Here is a 20,953-nt window from a genome sequence, read left to right as displayed (position 1 = left end):
ACATAAAGTCTTTGTCTTTGAAATATTTACAAATAAATATGGAAATAATGGAAGAAATTATGAACTTAGTAGGCGACGTATATGTATGCAGGACTTATCGATAGCTTTTTATTCAATATCCTTGATAAAAGGAAACTTTTATACCGTTACTTAGCAACCTTTGGTGTTTCCGGTGTAAAATAATTCTTTTAGATAGGGGCGTTTTTTCGTAGAATTAAATATGAATTTTACCGACGATCCGCTAGCAGATTTGCTAAGTGACAATAGCTTGGACAATGACAGCTTTTTCGATGCGCCAGGAGGCTTGAAAAAACAAGCCAAACCGGGAAAGCCCAAGGGAAAGCTTGAGGATTTATTTGGCATACAAGAGGAGACGGAGGCGGATGTACAGGGACAGGGCCAGCGTGCCAAAGGCAGACCCATTGCTGCCAGCACGCCGAGGATTGTAAAGCAGAAACCTTCTATCTCTCTGGATGACGATGCCGGCGAAGACGATGACTTGGGCTTTGATCCCAAGCGGCCAAAGAGTGGTGGAGCAAAAATAAACCTTTTTGATGATTTACTGGAACCAAAGAAAAATATTTTCGATGAGATACTAACTGGAGGTGAGGCCTCGAAACGTCCTTCCACTGCCAAACCATCAATGTCGCGACAATCCACGGATACAACCACGGAGAACTCACAAGCAAGGCCCAAGACTTCCACAGGACGAAGAAGCTCCGCCCAATCTGCTACAGTTAATGCTGATCCGCTGGGACTCTTTGGCAAGGATACAAATGCCACAGTGTCCGGAATGTCCACTCCAGTTTCCAGAAAACGAGGAACTACAGCAGATTGGTTGGGTCTTGAGGCAGCAGCAGCCTCCGCTGCAGCCATTGTGGACCAAGAAAGGCCAAGTACACCGAAACCTGTAGTCTCCAAGGAGCCGATAGAAGTCAGTACTTCTGCCAAAAACCCCACTGACATCCTACGATTGCCGGATTCTGATGAAAATGACCAAGATCAGGAAGCTGAAATCCCTGCCGTAGCTCCTTCAAGTACTGCTACGCAGAATATTCTGATGCTAAGTAGTCTCAATATGGAGAGCAGTCATAAATTTAATGCTCTTCAGCAACAGGAAGCTCAGCTGGTAATTGCTGCCCAGATGAAGAACCAGGAGCGCACCTTAATGGAGATGCAGCGGCGCCAGGAGAACCAGGATCGAAAGTTCCAGGCTTTAATCCAGCAGCAGCTACAGCGCCAGCAACAAATGGAGGAGAATATCAAGGGCCAGCAGGAGCGCATTAACATGCACATCCAGCTTATGATGGCGCAGCCTGTTCATGTCCAAGAGATTCCTGCTGCCATAGCAGAAAAGCCAGAAAAGAATAACATGGATACTACGAGGGAGGCTAGCAAGGAACAGGAGCTCTTACTCCAGCTCGAAACGGATGTAAAGCGCAATATGCTGGAGAAGCAGCGACTGGAGGAACTGGTGGCCAACATGAAGGTGAACTACGAACAGGAAATTGAAATGATTGATACATCCTACAAGTAAGTACTAAGATAAGGGTTTATGATGGTAAGGAGATTATGATTCATTTCTCTTTCCTCAGGAAACAACTTAAAGTCCTGGAGGAGCACTTGGCGGCAGTTGAGGAGCGCCTGAAGCTGGAGAACACTGAGCTACGTCAATACTACACTGAAAAGCTAGAGAAGCTTAAAGAAGACTATATGGAACAAATCTCCAACTTAAAACAGGACCATGAAGATGAGGTGCGAAAACTCCGACATTCACACGAATTGGATTTAGAGGGCATAAGACAGGCCAAGTCTCTGGAACTATCGGCTGTACAGGATCACGGGAACTATCTGGAAACGTTACGACTGGCGTCGGACAATATTCAGGAGCTGCGGGACGGGATGAGTGGCAGTCAGGAGAGAGAGCGACAACTGGATATCCGTGAACGTCGGCTGGCCGATCAGGAGAGACGGCTTAAGATCGACGAGGAGACAGCTGACCAGGAGAAACGTCGCCTTATGGAACTGGTCAGCACATTAGAACTACAGTTGGGACGCCTTTCCAAGGAGTCCGCCGAGGAGAACTGGCAGCTTCGACAGCGCATGGCCAGTTTGGAGGCGGAGCGGAAGGCCTTCGAACGCGAAAAGGAGTTCCACCGCGAGCAGATGGAGCGGGATGAGAAGCGAGTGGAGGAATTAAAGTCGCTCCAGTTGGCAGAAACCGAACGATTGCACAACGACCTGCAACAGGAGCGCACCCAGTTGGCAGTGGAACGCCAGAAACTCGAGTTGCAGCACAAGTTGCACGAGCATGGTGACTTGGACAAGGATCGATTGGAGCTGGAAGCGCAGCTCAAAGTGGCTCGCGATGCCATTCGGCGGGCGGATGAGGAGCGGGATCGCTGCCACAAGCTGCAAAGGGAAGTGGAGCAACGCAAACGTCATCTTCTGGACAAGGAGAATGCCCTGAATCTCAAGGAGGACGAGCTGGGACAGGCCACTAGTGCATATCGTATGGCCACCAGTCGCACCCACATGGCTGAGCAAAAGGCTCGCGAGGCAGACCAGTTGCTTCAGGCGAAGCTACAGCTCTTGGGTAAGAGGGCTCACGAGCTCGGCGAGAAGGAGGCGCAGATAGCACAGGAGCGAATGCTCCTAGCCCAGGACCGCATAGCCATTCATAATCTGAAAAAGAAAATCGGGAAAAGTAGATGTGCCCTCTGCAGGATGGGAGCAGAAAGTGCCGAGTTGGCTTTGCGCTCAGATCGTAGGGGAAATCTACAAAACATCGCCGACCATCCCTTGCCTTCCATGCCGCCCAGCAATGCCGAGCTACTTCTCAAAATGGCCGCCACTGAGCCAGGCCAGGCTCAGAGCGATATTGTGGATCGACTGTTGGACGAGAATATTGAAGCTTCTTATCGCAGGATGTACAATGTGGCGCCCAGCAGTTCCTTAGACGAGGCAGAATATGGCTTGGTTGGTGGAATGGACGATGATTCGAAAGCAGCCAGGAATCTAGATCTTGATGATGCATTTTTGGCTACCCTGAAGTAGAGCTTACTTTCTAGAGCCAAGTAAAAATAGTTTAAAATATGCTTGAAAATTTTTAAAATAAAATAAATCCATGGATTTTGAAGGGGACCCCCTAGAAAATTTGGAAAAAATCGAATAAATATTTTGTGTTCAGGTTTTGATGCAGAATTGATCTACAAATCGTTTAAGGTAATCCGCTCAAGAATCGGATAAGAGATGATCCAGCTATGGCCATCGCTGTGGGCCAAGTTGTCCTTTTATGGATTTTGATGGAGACCAAACAGAAAAATTTGGAAAAAATCGAAAAAATATTTTGTGTTCAGGTTTTGATGCAGAATGATGGAGAATGGATCTACAAATCGTTTAAGGTAATCCGCTGAAGAATCGGATAAGAAATGATCGAGCTATGGCCATCGCTGTGAGCCATGTTGTCCTTTTATTGATTTTGAAGGGGACCCCCTAGAAAATTTGGAAAAAATCGAAAAAATATTTTGTGTTCAGGTTTTGATGCAGAATGATGGAGAATGTATCTACAAATCGTTTAAGGTAATCCGCTCAAGAATCGGATAAGAAATGATCGAGCTATGGCCATTGCTGTGGGCCATGTTGTCCTTTTATGGATTTTGAAGGGGACCAAACAGAAAAATTTGGAAAAAATCTAAAAAATATTTTGTGTTCAGGTTTTGATGCAGAAAGATGGAGAATGGATCTACAAATCGTTTAAGGTAATCCGCTGAAGAATCGGATAAGAAATGATCGAGCTATGGCCATCGCTGTGAGCCATGTTGTCCTTTTATTGATTTTGAAGGGGACCCCCTAGAAAATTTGGAAAAAATCGAAAAAATATTTTGTGTTCAGGTTTGGATGCAGAATGATGGAGAATGGATCTACAAATCGTTTAAAGTAATCCGCTCAAGAATCGGATAAGAAATGATCGAGCTATGGCCATTGCTGTGGGCCATGTTGTCCTTTTATGGATTTTGAAGGGGACCAAACAGAAAAATTTGGAAAAAATCTTAAAAATATTTTGTGTTCAGGTTTTGATGCAGAATGATGGAGAATGTATCTACAAATCGTTTAAGGTAATCCGCTCAAGAATCGGATAAGAAATGATCGAGCTATGGCCATTGCTGTGGGCCATGTTGTCCTTTTATGGATTTTGAAGGGGACCAAACAGAAAAATTTGGAAAAAATCTAAAAAATATTTTGTGTTCAGGTTTTGATGCAGAAAGATGGAGAATGGATCTACAAATCGTTTAAGGTAATCCGCTGAAGAATCGGATAAGAAATGATCGAGCTATGGCCATCGCTGTGAGCCATGTTGTCCTTTTATTGATTTTGAAGGGGACCCCCTAGAAAATTTGGAAAAAATCGAAAAATATTTTGTGTTCAGGTTTTGATGCAGAATGATGGAGAATGGATCTACAAATCGTTTAAGGTAATCCGCTGAAGAATCGGATAAGAAATCATCGAGCTATGGCCATCGCTGTGAGCCATGTTGTCCTTTTATTGATTTTGAAGGGGACCCCCTAGAAAATTTGGAAAAAATCGAAAAAATATTTTGTGTTCAGGTTTGGATGCAGAATGATGGAGAATGGATCTACAAATCGTTTAAGGTAATCCGCTCAAGAATCGGATAAGAAATGATCGAGCTATGGCCATCGCTGTGAGCCATGTTGTCCTTTTATTGATTTTGAAGGGGACCCCCTAGAAAATTTGGAAAAAATCGAAAAATATTTTGTGTTCAGGTTTTGATGCAGAATGATGGAGAATGGATCTACAAATCGTTTAAGGTAATCCGCTGAAGAATCGGATAAGAAATCATCGAGCTATGGCCATCGCTGTGAGCCATGTTGTCCTTTTATTGATTTTGAAGGGGACCCCCTAGAAAATTTGGAAAAAATCGAAAAAATATTTTGTGTTCAGGTTTGGATGCAGAATGATGGAGAATGGATCTACAAATCGTTTAAGGTAATCCGCTCAAGAATCGGATAAGAAATGATCGAGCTATGGCCATCGCTTTGGCCATGTTGTCCTTTTATGGATTTTGAAGGGGACCCCCTAGAAAATTTTGAAAAAATCGAAAATATATTTTTTGTTCAGGTTTTGATGCAGAATGATGGAGAATGTATCTACAAATCGTTTAAGGTAATCCGCTCAAGAATCGGATAAGAAATGATCGAGCTATGGCCATCGCCGTGGGCCATGTTGTCCTTTTATGGATTTTGAAGGGGACCCCCTAGAAAATTTGGAAAAAAAACTAAAAAATATTTTATGTTCAGGTTTTGATGCAGAATAACGTTTTTTTTTGATCGTTTTTTATGAAAGTATAGGCATTCCAAAATCTTACAATCTTAATAATTTTAAAATATAATTTTAAAGAATTTTGAATCTTGATTTTAAAAGTTTAATAAATCTGACAACCATAAAAGCCCGACTTGTTGCTTTTGAATAGGGTTGCCTAACCCGTACTTCGATAACTTATCGTAGTATTTTTATAGAAGCTGGTCACACACTCTTATTCATCCCAGAAAGAAGCGACTATTTTATTGTAAATTTAAACAGAATGTAAATAGTGAAAAAGAGTGCGAAAAGCATATTTAAGTTTAAGCTCGTTAATCAGTATTCCGCGTCTCCTGGTTTTAATCTTTTAATCCGTTTTTGTCCCTGCTTTTATTGTGTTGTGTTCGTATTTTGTGTGTCAGCATATGTGTGTGGGTGTGTAGGAGGAGAAGCACCTTACCTTCTTCTCGAAATAACATTTGAAAAACTGAAAACTTCACCTGTTTTGGGTCAACAGCTTAGATGTCAACGTGGGAATAACCCAAAAAAAAAAACGACCCAAAGTACTGGGTAAATGGAACTCGAACCCCCAGATAGATTTTGAGACGATACCAGTAGGAACAGCGGTGGCGACACCTTAAAAAGCAAGTAAGTTGGCAATAATGGAGACGAGCACGAGAAACACACCTACCTATATTTTTATGTTAATCTCCATTATCGTTGGCTTGTCATTCACCCTCCACCCAATTTTCGCTGTTTTGTAGCTGATTGCCATTTCTCCCTCCATCCCGCCCTCCCGCTTTCACTTCCAAACTAAATGTTTATTAATTTATTTGATGGTTGTTGATGAATAGTTAAAGTCAGGCCACATAGTATATTGATTTACCTTAACCTTTGCGTCCTCGCTCTCTTTATGTTTTCCCCTAGCCGGTCGGTCATGTTTTCTTATCTGCTCTTCCATTTCCTTTCGCATTCCTCTCTCTCTCTGCGTCTCTCTGTTTATGCCGAACAGCTGTTTCCTATCTCTATGAGAGATTGATTTTCGAATTTTGAATGAAAATAAACCCTGTACAGATTGTTTATATTATTTGTATACTGGGTATATATAGATGCTCTGACTCGGCTGATTTTTATTGAAACCAATTGATGCCGCCTTATTGAATCTTTATGGCGTATTGTTTATATTATAGTATGGCCTGCTCATAGCCTCATTTTTTTCTCATTGAAACTTTGATAAAAAAGTCTAGAATATTATGTACAAGATTGGGAAACATTTTTTGCATGTCGCAATTTTTTGCTCCACTTCCTCTACTTTGGGGTTACTGGGCGATAAACAAAAAATTCCCATAAAAAAATAGTTTTATGATTAAATTATATGAGAATTCTTTTGTAATATTTGTCATTTTTCTCTCAAAAAATGTAATTTGTGACGTTCTTTTTAATCAGCTTTTGAGTCACCCGATTGGTGATTACCCATTACTGATCGGAGCCCTCCTTATCGTTGTATTTCACCTGCCCAGGTACTCACAATCTAACATATTCTACACTGCCTAATCGCCTTTATCGCCGCTTGCCTGTTATCGCATAGATAGGGAAACGCCTTTGCCTTTGTTTGCTTAGAAGGCTAACACACAACATGTAGTTGACGAAATTCTAAAGCTCACTCTTCGTTTTGGTTGGCATTTTTTCAGTACAACGGATTGGATTGGAACGGACGAACGGACGCTGCTGTGGGGAGAATGTCAAACCAGGCCCAGATCGACTACGACAAGCAGTTCCAGGATGACTTGGCCAAAGCAACGGCGCTGAGCTTGGAGCAGCAGGCCCTCGACGACTATCGACGTCACAAGAAGTACGGAACTGCCTATCGGCCAAGTAGCTCAGCGGCTACTCCTGCAGCGGCTGCATCAGCTAGAGAGTACCATGTTGCCCAGCGTAGCCAGAGCGTTAATCAGGGACGCCGGCACTCGGAGGTCCATCCGACTCTCGCTACGCCGGTCAGCTTGGACCGATCGCGAACACCTCCTGCCCAGGTGCCGGATAACGACCTGATCTGCTTCGCCAGTCCGACTAGCAAGCAGCCGGAAAACGATAGTCCCTTCGGGCGACTCATTGAGGATCTGCAGCGGATTCAAACGACCAATCCGCAATCGGCAATGGTTCCCGTGGGTCCGGTGGCAGCTGCTTCGCTGCCCGCCCACTATGGATTTGTACCACCCTCGCCCCACGTCCAGCCGCCTCCCTACGGAATGGTGGGTGCACCGGCTGGTGGAATGCAGTTGGTGCCTTACCAGGCCCCAGCTGCTCCCCAGCAGAGGCCCCTAAATAACGAGGAACTTCAGCGGCTGTACAGTCTGCCAGCCCAGATGGCCCAAATGCAGGTGGTGGCGCAGCCCAATGCCATTTATTACTATCCGGGAGCCGTGGTAACCCCACCAGTAGTACCCGGATCGGCGGCCTTTATGCCACCCCAATATCCTGCCCAGTCGTATCGATTCGGAGGTGGCTTCACGCATATGGATTTGTCCCAGCCGCGTCCACCGCCAACTCCGTCGGCCAGCAGCCAACCGTCCAGTCATTCCGCTCCACCCCCAACTCCAGCCAATGGAGGGCCAGTCAAGGCACGTCGACCAGTACCCTCGACGGCCAGTATTAGCTCCAGTTCCAATGGCCAACGAAGTGGCAACGATTTAATAGACCTCAATCAGGATGAATAGTAAGTACTATTAAATTTTATGACTAATGTAGCTTAACGTTTTGAAATTTAATTACAGCGCTCGAGTGAGTGTGTTGGAGGCATTCGATCCGTTGCTAAACGAAAATACCGGTAAGCTGGCACAATGTTGTATTTAGACTTGTCGTCCCCCTGGATTTAGCTCAAGATCCCTAGTTCCATCAAGACTGAAAACAAATTTGAAATATAGTTGCGATTGTTTGGCAGGAAAATAAACCAAATTGGTTAACGATTAATTACACAATTTTTTTTTTAGGAGATTGGGTTTTGGGTTAAAGACTATGCTTTTTATTTTATTTATTACTAATGCTTATTAACCATAACTGACTAAAACTAAATTAAGACTTGTATTTAGAGATCTTAGATCAGAACCGTTTGTAGAAGTCGTTGCTCGCCTTAGTTAAGAATTAAACTGAATGTTTTTTGTTTCTCTTGCAGTGTCGAAAAAGTAAACCATTTTAATTGAAAGTCCTCTACTACTATCAGTTCTACTTCTACTACCAAAAAACTGCAAAAAACTATAAATATATATATAAAAAAAAACAACTACTTTACACCCACAACAACTATACACCATCCTAATGGGTTTCGGGTCGGTTTGGTTCGGTTCGGAGGCAAAGACCATTTCGTGTCTATAGCTGCACACAATTAGAAAACCACCTACTTACCATATACACCAATATTAATACTAATGTGAAGACCATGATGTACTGTTTTATGCGAAATTTGTGCCTTCCGCCATCGGCCAGTCATCATCGGAAATAAGTTTTAAAAACCTAACCCCCATCGATGGCCAAAATATCGTTATAACCCATTGCATACCTTTAATCATTCCAATAACTTTGAAGAGTTTCAAAATTTTTAAAATTTGATCAAAAAAGAAGATTCTTAATTTTTTTTTTGTGAAATGTAGTCATATTTTTTGAAAGAACCATGTATTACGAAATGAACATATTGTGATTGGCAGCTACATATATACATATATCCATTAATAACACATATATATATATATATCTATACAAGAATAAATACATACATATGTTTAAAACTATAGTGTATCACATTGTGAGAGAACAAATAAATAATTTCTATAAAAAATTGCAGTCTCTTGTTGTTTTATTAAATGTCTACAGTCGTATTGTCGTTCTCAATTCCTCCATTAAATGGCTACATTAATTATATTTTCGAATTTCAAGTAATTGTTGAGCATATGTATGTATTTATATACGTTTTACATTATTTCTAATTTTGGGATGAAGCTTTCCATTAGTTTTTTAACGTTTAGTTGTAAATCTGTCAACATTACTATAATTTTTTTGTAAAATAATTAAGAGTGATGGAAAACAGAAGGCCCATCTGGGAGGAGGGCTTTTAAGAGAAGGGCTAATGGAAGATTACTGGAAACATCAAGTGGGCATGAAATCATAACAATTTAAAAACCACTAAACTACTGTGGAACAGGGAAGCGAAGATCACAAGTACTCCATTGTGGAATATTTTTACAGAAAACAATCAGTATATGGACCACTGTACTGGGCCGGCGTGGGCGGGATTTGACAGCAATCAGAATTAGCTATTAGCGAGGGCAGCCCCAGCCGCAGCCGCAGACAAGCGAATTTTTTAGCGTAGATTTGCGAAGCGTTCTCGCACTACACACACCATATACTACACTAAACACAATTCCGTCCGATTACGATTCCGTTCCGGATTCGTTTTGGGGATACCACCGCATTCGCGTCGCATTGGGGCCGGGCCGTCTCATTTATTTTTGGCCACACGGTGTGATGTGCCCAGATTCTCACCGCAGTAGGCCATGGGTCTCGAGCATATTTTTGCATAACTTCTGGCGACATTCGGACCGAATCGATCCGTACTGACCATGCACTCGCTACTTGCAGGAAACGACAGCGCCTCCGACTGCACTTCCTACTACGCGGAATACGACCCCTTCGACTTCCTCTACAGCGGCGATGCTGGAACCCAATACTCGGATCCCATGTACGAGGCGGTCAACAGGTGGGACAAATCATCAGCCACCGTGAGTCCAAATGTGAATGTAATTGGCTGGCGCCAGGATTTCCTCAACCAGCCGTCCACATCGTCGGCATCATATCAGTCGGGCGGTGTTGCCCAGCCGGTGGAAGAAGAACTGCATCTTTCGGAGAATGGATCTGGCAGCGTATCGCCCCCGCCACCGCTGCCGCCAAGGAATCAGCACTCCCTCGAGTATCCTGGGGTTGGTTCGAAACCTAATCAGTCCACTCCATTCACGGACAGCTATACGTCAAGCATTCCGGCCCATGTGGTGCTGGATCGACGGAAAACCTGCACTCGTCTCTACGAGGTGATCAGTGAACAGCGCAGCGATGACCCCGAACTCCTGGAGTTCTACAACATGGTGAAGCAGCTGAGAGCCCAATATCCGCACGACGATGCGCCCACCAATGTGGGCCATGTGGTGGCCGCAGAGTTCGATTACCACTATATGATGAACACTAGTATAAAGGTAATAGTGCATCCAGCACTGAACACGCTCCAGCCACACGTCCTGTCCTCCTCAATGGCCAAAGAGCAGGTGAAAGGATACGGAATGCCAGTCACGTTTACCTGCGATAGTGAGTATTTTGAAAATATCTAAAAGTATAAATTTTAATTCGGTGTTTCTCCCCAATTAGTTGACTCCGTAGTGGCCCAGGTGGTGGCCCAGGCCCTGGCCTCTCTGGAGGGTCAGGTTAGGGGCACTGTCACGGATTATGCAGTCAAGGTTTGTGAAACAAAGCAACTAGATTTAGGGAAGTACCTAATGCCTTTTTGAAACCCACAGCCCATTGGATTGCTGGAGTGGCTGGCTCCCACCTCTAAGCTAAGTCAGCTGGAGTGCGTCCACAACAGCTTCCAGTTGGAGAAGGATGTGCACCTGGGCCTCTGTCTGAGCACGACGGCCAACATGCAGGCCATTGCTCGAACGGAACGTGATGATGAGCACGATGCAGATCTTCTTCCAGAGCAGCTGCTGCCCAACGAAGTGGTGCAAACCATTACCTACGACAGTATGATGATCCTCATTGAAACTCTGGAGACGGAGATTGACAAATTGGAGTCGGCAGCCGACGGTGCACCCAGTCGCAGCGTCCTTAGCTGTTCGGGAGTGGTCCAGGCCGTGAAGGCTATTTGTGCCCTGCTCGGTTCCATCGATACCCTGGACATAGCACGTTGCGTGGCCGATTTAAGACGCATCTGTGAGGAAGCACAAACCAAGTACTTGGCAGGGGCTAGCAATCCGGAGATTGTCAGTGATTATGGGGACTATGCACAGGTCACATTGCGTCCTCGTTCCCTCCTGGAACAGATTAAGGTTAAGTGCAATGGACTGCGCGATGCCGTGCAGGAGCTGGTGGAATTGTACGCCAATGTTTTCCGAGTGGCATTCTCCGTAAAGACACCAGACTATTCCACGAGTGAGTTTCTCCAACTCCTACTTGGAAAACTAATATAACTTCTTATATTGCAGCTCCCATTCCCATCTCATGCGTGTCCAAGCCCATAGTGGTTAGCATCAACTGTCTGCACAGGCCGCCACCCAACTGGAGGTACGAAGACTACTCGCTCTGCGTCCAGCTTGTTTACGGAACTCGCCTCCTTTCCAAACCCAATGTCTTGTACTGTTCCAATGATACCAGCGGAGGCCTGTTCCCACGTCTCAACTTTAGTGCGTGGCTCACTTTCGATCAGCATCCGATTTGTACTCTGCCCAGGGAAGCCAGGCTCACGTTCGTCCTCTATGGCAAGCAGGCGGCCAGCGAAGGTGAGCCCAACACGGATCAGAACGGCGAGAGGCGGCAGGTGACGACGGAGCTGGGCTGGTGCTCTATTCAGCTCTTTGACTTCAAGCGGGTCATGATTTGCGGGCCCTACCTATTGTCAGTATGGCCTCCGACCACGGATAAAATGCTGGGACCAGCTCCGGCCAGGGGCTGTCATCCGCATCCTGACTATTGTCCTGTTCTGAGCATTGAAGTGCCGCCGTATGGGGGTCGCATTGAGTTCCCCGAGCATCAGGAGATACCAAAGCCAGCTCCACAGTAAGTATTCCTAACCGTAATGAGATTAGGATTGTTTTAAACAAGATTTCCCATCGTTAGCTACGACTTTGCTTCCCTGGATGCTAATCTCCAGGAGGAGTTGCTGGATACCGCCGAGCTGGGCTACTCTGGAGCTTCGGAGCGGCGCGAGGTGTTCTGGGAGAAGCGGCTGTACCTGCAAAAGTACCCCAACGCACTGCCTAAGGTTCTGCATGCTGCCCACAGCTGGGACTATGCCAACTTGATTGATTTGCATGCCCTTCTGCACTCGTGGGCCCCGCTGTCGCCGTTGCAGTCTCTGGAGCTGCTCCTGCCCCGCTACCCAGACGCCAAGGTGCGCGAGAAGGCTGTGGAGTGGATCTCGAAAATGCCAAATGACCAGCTGGTTGACTTTCTGCCTCAACTGGTCCAGAGTCTGAAGCACGACACCTACGAGGGCTCTGCCATGGCTCGGTTCCTACTAGCCAAGTGTCTGGAGTCGCCGCGCTTCGCCCATCACATGTACTGGTTGCTGGTCCACAGCCTGCCTGACGACCCGCACAACTCCATTGGGGCGGCCATGGTGGACCAGGAGTACGACGAGTCCCAGGTGACCCAGGCCCGCTACTACCGTCGCAACAAAATGATGCTTCGTGCCCTAATGGCCATATGCGGGGAGAAGATGCTGCAGCGCTTCATGTACCAGCATCGCATGTGTCAGAAGCTCACCAAAATAGCCGAGTCCGTCAAGGAGGCCAAGGAGTCGATGCGCCAAAAGTCTTTGGCTGCGGGCATGGATGAGGTCCACCAGGACCTGCTGGAGAAGCCCACCTGCCTGCCGTTGGGACCTGAACTGGAGGTGACCGGGGTCAGTGTGCGCAATTGCAGCTACTTTAACTCCAACACTCTGCCGCTGAAAATCAACTTTGTGGGACCTGATGCAGAGTCGCTGCCAGCTATTTTCAAGGTAATGGTGATGTTATTTCATCCTTGGAATTGTTCTAATGGAATTCAAAATATCCTTTCAGTGCGGCGACGACCTGCAGCAGGATCAGTTGACCATTCAGCTGATTCGTATCATGAACAAAATGTGGCTGGCCGAGCGCCTGGACCTGAAAATGGTCACCTTCAATTGTGTTCCCACGGGATACAAGAGCGGCATGATTGAGCTCGTCAACGAGGCGGAAACGTTGCGGAAGATCCAGGTGGAGTACGGACTGACAGGCTCCTTCAAGGATCGTCCCATAGCTGAGTGGCTGGGTAAACAGAACCCGAGCCCACTGGAGTACCAAAGTGCCGTGAGAAATTTCACGCTATCCTGCGCCGGTTACAGCGTGGCCACCTATGTCCTGGGCATCTGTGATCGTCACAACGACAACATCATGCTCAAGACATCCGGGCATCTGTTTCACATCGATTTTGGCAAATTTCTGGGCGATGCTCAGATGTTTGGCAATTTCAAGAGGTAAGTAAAGAGATAGACTATGTTGCACATAATGCTCATCACTTTCTTTCTGGCAGAGATCGCACTCCGTTTGTCCTGACCTCCGACATGGCTTATGTTATAAATGGCGGCGACAGACCCACCATCGATTTCCACTATTTCGTGGACTACTGCTGTCGAGCTTTCAATATTGTGCGAAAGAATGCCGATCTGCTGCTGCATACCTTGGCGCACATGGCCACCGCTGGCATGCCGGGTGTGAACTCCAATGCAGTGACCTACGTCAGGCGTGCCTTGCTGCCGTCGCAGTCAAATCCTGAAGCGGCAGCCACCTTTGCCAAAATGATTCAATCGTCGCTGAAGAGCTGGTTTACGCAATTCAACTTCTTCCTGCACAACCTGGCCCAGATTCGCTTTACGCCGGAGGAAGGAAGTGGCGAATTGCTGTCGTTTGTGCCACGAAAGTATACGTAAGTCTGGAAATACTTTCTACAAAGAACTCTTAATAATTCTTTGATTTTTTTACATTTTAGAATGCAGCAGGATGGACGCTTAAAGATTGTGAAAGTAGTTTGCTTTCAGAAGCACTACAGCATGGAAAAGTTCTACATGTACATTCTGGAGGTGACGCGACATGGCCAGCCGGATCCGACGCACTTGTTCCGATCCTATCGCGAGTTCACCGAGTTCCATGAGAAGCTGTGTATTCATTTTCCGCTGGTTAAACTTCACAGGTGAGTGAAGGTTCTTGGGGTATCACATTCGAATCTTATCAGAGAGGTTGCCATTTTTTGAACTTTAATCTAATTAATCATATATCATTTGATTTCCATAACTTTGATAAGAAACAGACATATTCAGACTGAGTCTTTCAAGTTTTTGTTTACGTTTTTATTATCATTTTTTTATATTTACAAATCGATATTGAAAATCATCTATAAATTCAATTAAAAAGTAGAGCACACAAGGTTATTTTATTGACTCACTTCCACTGAATTTTCGTTTCTTTATCTTTAATGGCTTTCCTGCTATAACTTTATTATAATATATAGTTAACGTGATATGGCAACTTATCTATGAAACATATGTACATTAATAGGTCATAGCCATTTGGCAATAATTAACACATAAAATACTGTATTTGCTAAGGAAGTTCTGGGAATAGTGGAGAGGCCGTCTAGGCCTCCGTGTCACCCCTGACGGCATGGATTCTCAGTGCCGCCGTCATGGTGCGGTGCTGGCTGATGGCCCTGCCGAAGCCATCGTCGTCCTCATCGCTGTCCGAAGCCTGTGAGACTTGTGCTCCAAAAAGACTGGGGACTCCATGGTCATTGGTCTCAGAGTCGAACACAATGCAGCGCTGCATGGGTGTGGGTCGTGGCCGCTCCGGTTCCTCCTCGGACTCGTCACTGGAGTTCACCACTTCGGCCGATTGGTAGTATTGAAGGTTTTCCACATCGAAACGAACCCGCTTGGCAGGCTCTGGAGCTGAGCGAACGGCCACCTCCCCGTCGGCGTCACTGGAACTGGAGCTGGGCAGCTCTTCCGGTTGATAGCAAGCCAGGGGAGGAGCATCGCCGCGGACATTTAGAGTCGAAGATCTAAGGGATCTTGGAGCGGGCTGGGGAGGCGGGCGCGTCGGTGGTGCCGGCACCTCTGTCACGGACATTTCCTGACACAGCTCCTCGAAAGAGTCGATGCCGTTGCTCTGGGCTGCTCCAGATCCTGTCACTTCCGTTTCATTTACTTCCAGTTCGGCGTACAGATCCTCTATGCTACTCACGTAATTGGCTTTCTTGGACCTTTGTTCCATAACTTCAGTGTACTTTGGCAGATTCTGTGCGCTCCGAGAAACGTCCAGCTGCATCAGGGACTCGTAGTCGGGGAGGTAGGGAAGACCCGGGTCGTATGGCGGAGGCGGCGGCATTATCGGCGCCGGAGGTTCTGGTTCCGGTTCGAAGATCTCTAATCTGGGTTCTATTAGCTCCAGCCGATCGAACAGATTCTCCGTCTGCTCCACATTGTCCAGGGAAAGCGTTGCTTCCCTCAGAGTGGCCTCCACCGTGGGCACTTGCTCCAGGCTGTTGGGATGTAGTGCCCAGTTGGGCTCTGGAAATTCCGCTACGGCATCCAGGTTCTCAAAGTTCTCCCAGTCCTCGTCGATGCTCTTGCCGAATCCAGGTGGACTGCTAGGCGGTGGCAACCGCTGTTGATCCACATCCAGGATGTCGGCTTCGTTCATATGGAAGGATGAGCGTATTCGCTGAAAATCCGTGTCCAACTCACCCTGTGGTAGTTCCAGGTCAGCGAAGAGGTTGCGTTCTAATGGTGGAGCAACTTCTGCCTCCGGACTACCAGCTATTATTTCCACAACAAAAGCTGAGTCTGGATCTTGGGGTTGCTCCACTTGAAGCTCTGTTTCTGTTGGAGTTTCCGGTTCGGTCTTCGGTAGAGCTCCTTGATGTACCACAGCAATCACGGACAGAGGACCTCCCAGTCCGTCATCGGGCGAGAGTAGCTCTGGCACCTGGTCTTCGGGTGTAAGAATCTCCGGGTCATCGTCGACCGGCTCGAACTTGACATACCGACCACTATTCTTGCACATCAGATTTGTGGGTCTGCTGACTTCCCGCGGGGGTTGCACGCTGATCAGTTCGTATTTTTCCGCAAAGTGACTGAAGTTGGGCATTCCCAGTTCGCTGGGTGGCTCTGGAGCTGTTTCCGGCAATGATTGCTTGGCAGGAGAAGCTGCAGTTGCCTCATTTGATTCCACACTTGGCACAGTTTGTGGAACAGGTGCCTGGGCAGGATCTGGTTGCGTGGGCGGTGAAGGTGGCTGACGAGTAGGCGGAGCCGTGTAGTACTCATAGTGCTCACTGTGCACCTCCAGACGTCGTTGCCGTTGGGATTGGGTCTGTCCTCGGTAGGAGACTTTGGCGTGTTCGGTGGCCCTCGTCTCCTTGGGACTGGCGGCGCCAATCAGGCGCAGATTTGGAACACTTCCAGTGATATAGCTACTGGCTGTAATTTGGGTAATAAATTGTAAGCGTTCCAATCCAATAAATACGTTCATTTCCAATCATTACCTGGCGTTGCGGCCGCTACTGATGGCCATGGACTTTCGAATTCCTCGAGATTGCGACGCCGAAAGACTCCATGGACGGCGGTATCGGTGCCGTTTACCTGAGGAATAATTAAAATTGCACTTTTTTGATTATTGCTTCATGGTGAATAAGTTTTCAGAGCTTGGCTTCCATCAGCTGTGGCTGTTGGCGACCAAGATGCGTCACTACCTTCACACCTGACCACAGACACGCGAACTGAAACACGTCCCAGCGATAAGGTGCGAGATTTTATAGAGACGGTGAGATTATAAATTCAAGAATCGTTTCAGGCTTCTGGACATTGTTGACCCAATTTCTAGTAGTTTTGTTTTCATATTTGGATCCCCAGAAATGATAATAATCTCCGATAATATGCAGGTGGAATTTAAATGAACCTGATTCAAATTAGTGAAAGTTCGGTGGCCTTCGGTTGGCATTCCTCACGCCCCCATCGCTAGAACCCAGCTCCAGACCCAAACCAAGACCCACAAACCGAGCCCAACACCTGCGAACACCTATTCGTATTTGCAGGGCAGGCCTTATCAGAGCCACTCATGTTCGGGATCTCTGTGTGGGTATGAATATTATTGGCCCAACGATGGTGTGGGTAGTAATGGATGATGGGTATATGAGGTAGTATCGGTATCGGTATCACATTAACCTTTTATTAAGTTCCCCTGCATCGGTGTTGTTAAGTTCTGTGGTTGTTTCTGGATTTGCATACGCACCTGCGATTCATAAGCTGCGTAACGTGGCGGCTGTTGGGATTGTTGTTGGGGCTGTTGCACCTGCTGGGATCTATCAAAAGTCAGTCGTCTCCGGAAGCCGAAGAACTTAATCCCCAGAAGAGTAAACACCAAGCCCATCAGAAGCAGAACCGAGGCCAAAGTTGAACCAACCACAGCCTGATGATCTGGAGTACAAGACGATATATTGAAGTTACTATTTAAGATTTTAAAAACTTACCCTGGCCCACATTCTGTAGCTGGGCCATGTCTTTATTTTCTCAACAACAAATCTGTTGGCTTGGCATTCTGGCTAAAGTTTGTAATTTTTGCAATACCCCCCTTTGTTTTGGCCAGCAAAAACTTGCATATATATATATACATATACTATATATCCGCTCAAAAAAAAAACTTCACCACGTCGCTAATCGAACCGCTTTCGACTGTTTGGCGTTCCGGCGTTGTCAGCTTGTAGCGTTCCGGAGCTCCGCTCTCCAGCTCGCTCGCCAACTGATTGAGCGCTGACGTTGCCGCTGACGAGCGGTCCCCTTAGAGCAGCGGTCGCTTATCGGTGCGATTCGAACCGATATCACATTTGCACTTGTCCGCTCTCCCACCATGTCCGCTCTCCGGAGCTGTGAAATCAGACCGGGCCAGTCACCGATTTATCAGCTATTAGCGGTGTTACCTCAAACCCCCAGGCTTTCGGTTAGACGCGCTCTGCCCAGAGCTCTGTCTGATAAGCAATCGCAAATTTTGTGCCATGATTTGTCAGTCCACCTTGATGGAACTACCAGGCCCTGACTATATAAACAAAATGAAAAATAATAGGTTCCCAAAGATAACTTGAAAAAGACTTTAAACGAAAATTAAAGTGTAATTGTAGGTAATTTTTATAGATAGGTTTTATTTTTAGAATTATAGATATCTTTCATCTTATAAACCTATTTATATTTCGCTTTTTTTTTTTAGTCTTCCTGCTGGCGTTCATGTGGGCCGTTCCAATATCAAATCCGTGGCCGAGAAACGTCTACCTCTTATTCAGCGTTTTCTGAAATCGCTGTTCGATGCCTCCGAGGAAATAGCCCACTCGGAGCTAGTTTATACCTTCTTCCATCCGCTGCTGCGCGATCAGCAAGAAGCCAAGCTGGAAATGCCAAAAATAAAGGGTATGCATCCATTAAAAATATATAACTTAAAGTTAGAAATTAATTATTTAACCATTTCAGAGGTAAAACGACAACCGTCGCGAGACAATCCCAACGAGATTGGCCAAATTCGACTATCGCTGCAATACCAACGCGGCGTACTTACTGTGATGGTGGGTAATCCTTAATAAGAAATATTTCCAGTATATTACCAAAGTTTTATTTTAGATACACCACGCCAAAGGGCTGCCCATGCTACAGGGCGGTCAGGAGCCAAACACTTATGTGAAGTGCTACCTTAAACCGGATCCCAAAAAGGAGACCAAACGCAAGACCAAAGTAGTGCGCAAGACCTGCGTGCCCAGTTTTATGGAAACGGTTAGTAGCTAAACCATAATTTAGATCGCCTTCATTAATATTTTCTACTTTATAGTTGGAGTACCGCATGCCACTGAATATTATCCAGGAGCGAAGATTGCAGGTCACCGTCTGGTCACACGACACCCTGCAGGAAAACGAACTGCTCGGAGGCTTCGAGCTGGATCTATCCAAGCACGATTTGCGCCAGGAGCTCTGCGATTGGCATCGCCTGGGAACGGTGCCAAGAAACTGACAGGATCAGAGCCAAATGGGACATTCTGCCTACCGACAATCAGGCCTAGGATTATAGCAATACTAATTATATGTTTGTGCCTGTCTTCTTTCTAAAACTAAACGCAATAATACTTACATACTCGAAGTGATTGTACATTCCGTATATATATATAATGATAAATAACCAAACTGACGGTAGTAGTGTTATTTTTCTTAATTATTTGTTCCTCAATTGTACATATTTATCATCAATCATTATACTCTCTAACATTTATATTTTGGCATGGCACATTCTACATTGTTTTAAGATTTGAAATTATATAAGATATAAAATCAATCAATACCATTGTACACTTGGGAAAAGGAGCAAATTAAAAATATTTATAGTTATTAGATCGAAACATTCTTTTCAAGTAGCTAACCGTTCTCCCGAAGTAGTTTTATATTATTCAGTATTATTTAAAAGAATCTACTTTCACAATAGAACGGTTGGGGATAAAGCAATGACCACCTTTCTATTCAGTTTACTGAGAATGATTCCTTTGTACACTATCCTGTTTTAGAATGTGAAGATTAGGAGGAAATTTATTTAGAAATATTAGCACCGATAGAAATTTTATGCACATTCTTCCTGTAATCGTCATTCAACAATTTCAAATCTCTCGATGAGATTGCGCCTTTGGCAAGCCTCTGTGTTTGGGTCTAACTTAATGCAATTCAACTATAACTTAAAACTTAAAACAAATTTACAAACAAAAGTAGTAAGATAGCTATCAGAGAGAACAAAAATACTAAAAGTGTCTTAACAAATTAAACGAATAATGTAAAATATGTCTAAGAGCATAAACCGCAATGGAAAGATTATATTTTTATAGATTTATCGAGAACCTTAATAAAGAGCATTTTAAGCTACATCTGCCTGAGAATTTTAAACAAAATACTGATACTGATCAAAAACTATATCTGAGGTCTTTTGTAGAAATGATTAACAAAGCTTATTGCAAAACTAAAAACCAAACAATTGTACAATTTAATAATTTTCGGCACAAATATATGAAGCATAACAAAATGTATAATCATCATGGAGTTTTATTTTTCGGATTCAACTGTCAACGTTAGTGAGCTGGGTCTTTTTAATTGGAATCGAAGTCTCCCAGTAGTAGCATCACATTTATAAAAGGCATTCAGATTTAAGGAGAAAACTCCCAATTTAAAATTGTTTATTAAGTAATATGGCTGGTAATATGGAGAAGGGAGAGCTGATGAGCCAGGTGAAGCAACAGATCGCTCTGGCCAATGCCCAGGAGATGCTCTCGAAGATGACCGAGAAGTGTTTCAAGAAGTGCGTCCAGAAGCCGGGCAAGTCACTGGACAACTCCGAGCAGAAGTGCATCTCCCAGTGCATGGATCGATTCATGGACGCCTGGAACTTGGTTTCGCGCACCTACGGAAATCGCTTGCAGCGGGAGCAGTACAGGAACTCGCAAGCAGTGGATATGACAAATTAATGGGGATCCATTTTCAATATTTTGGACGATTTATTAAATCTAGTTACATATGTTCTTGTCGTTATATTGTGGCTTTCAATCGACGATCGTATGGTTGGAAAGTAGGTCTCCCCTTAGTAGTTCGACATCATCCTCCATTGCTTATCGGTGGGGAAAATGATAAGTACCTGATTAAATGGCCTCAAACTGCAACGGAAGACACATCGAAGGGTTTAGGGGGGTATCTTAGCTATATCCCCTTTGGTTTTCTACTTGATATGTGCACTTTTCTAGATCGTTATCGCGTTTGGAATGGTCTCGTTAGCTAACGAATGGA

General features: G+C 45.3%; 4 protein-coding genes across 10 annotated transcripts; 3 read left to right on the top strand and 1 right to left on the bottom strand.

Moving 5' to 3' along the window:
- The first annotated feature begins 82 nt into the window (after window positions 1–82).
- Window positions 83–3,143, top strand: twy (fas-binding factor 1 twitchy). Its single transcript, XM_017239733.3, has 2 exons — window positions 83–1,533; window positions 1,596–3,143. The coding sequence occupies exons 1-2, from the start codon at window positions 221–223 to the stop codon at window positions 3,055–3,057; spliced, it is 2,775 nt and encodes a 924-aa protein (XP_017095222.2). The 5' UTR covers window positions 83–220; the 3' UTR covers window positions 3,058–3,143.
- A 2,394-nt stretch (window positions 3,144–5,537) lies between these two features.
- Pi3K68D (phosphatidylinositol-4-phosphate 3-kinase catalytic subunit Pi3K68D) lies at window positions 5,538–20,041 on the top strand. 7 transcript variants are annotated; one of them, XM_070280570.1, is made up of 16 exons: window positions 5,538–5,604; window positions 5,837–5,967; window positions 7,011–8,035; window positions 8,094–8,146; window positions 9,952–10,668; window positions 10,729–10,817; window positions 10,878–11,511; window positions 11,565–12,135; window positions 12,196–13,081; window positions 13,143–13,579; window positions 13,636–14,028; window positions 14,092–14,292; window positions 18,360–18,556; window positions 18,617–18,708; window positions 18,764–18,913; window positions 18,969–20,041. In XM_070280570.1, exons 3-16 carry the CDS (start codon window positions 7,059–7,061, stop codon window positions 19,146–19,148), a joined length of 5,577 nt encoding a protein of 1,858 aa, XP_070136671.1. In that variant the 5' UTR covers window positions 5,538–5,604; window positions 5,837–5,967; window positions 7,011–7,058; the 3' UTR covers window positions 19,149–20,041. The 7 variants fall into 7 exon arrangements, with proteins under 7 accessions (XP_070136671.1, XP_017095224.2, XP_070136675.1 ...); XM_017239735.3 differs by having other exon boundaries at window positions 5,541–5,967; XM_070280572.1 differs by lacking the exon at window positions 5,837–5,967 and having other exon boundaries at window positions 5,587–5,604.
- Window positions 14,445–17,910, bottom strand: LOC108124174 (uncharacterized). Its single transcript, XM_017239741.3, has 4 exons — window positions 17,629–17,910; window positions 17,391–17,575; window positions 16,645–16,741; window positions 14,445–16,579 (listed from the first exon to the last, which is right to left on the bottom strand). Exons 1-4 carry the CDS (start codon window positions 17,654–17,656, stop codon window positions 14,736–14,738), a joined length of 2,154 nt encoding a protein of 717 aa, XP_017095230.2. The 5' UTR covers window positions 17,657–17,910; the 3' UTR covers window positions 14,445–14,735.
- Window positions 20,042–20,253: 212 nt separating the features above from the next.
- On the top strand, window positions 20,254–20,701 carry Tim13. Its single transcript, XM_017239743.3, has one exon. The coding sequence runs from the start codon at window positions 20,362–20,364 to the stop codon at window positions 20,635–20,637; it is 276 nt and encodes a 91-aa protein (XP_017095232.1). The 5' UTR covers window positions 20,254–20,361; the 3' UTR covers window positions 20,638–20,701.
- The last annotated feature ends 252 nt before the right edge of the window (window positions 20,702–20,953 follow it).

The sequence above is a fragment of the Drosophila bipectinata genome, chromosome 3L (assembly GCF_030179905.1).
Source record: "Drosophila bipectinata strain 14024-0381.07 chromosome 3L, DbipHiC1v2, whole genome shotgun sequence".
Taxonomy (NCBI): domain Eukaryota; kingdom Metazoa; phylum Arthropoda; class Insecta; order Diptera; family Drosophilidae; genus Drosophila; species Drosophila bipectinata.
This window is presented reverse-complemented; position numbering and strand designations above follow the sequence as displayed.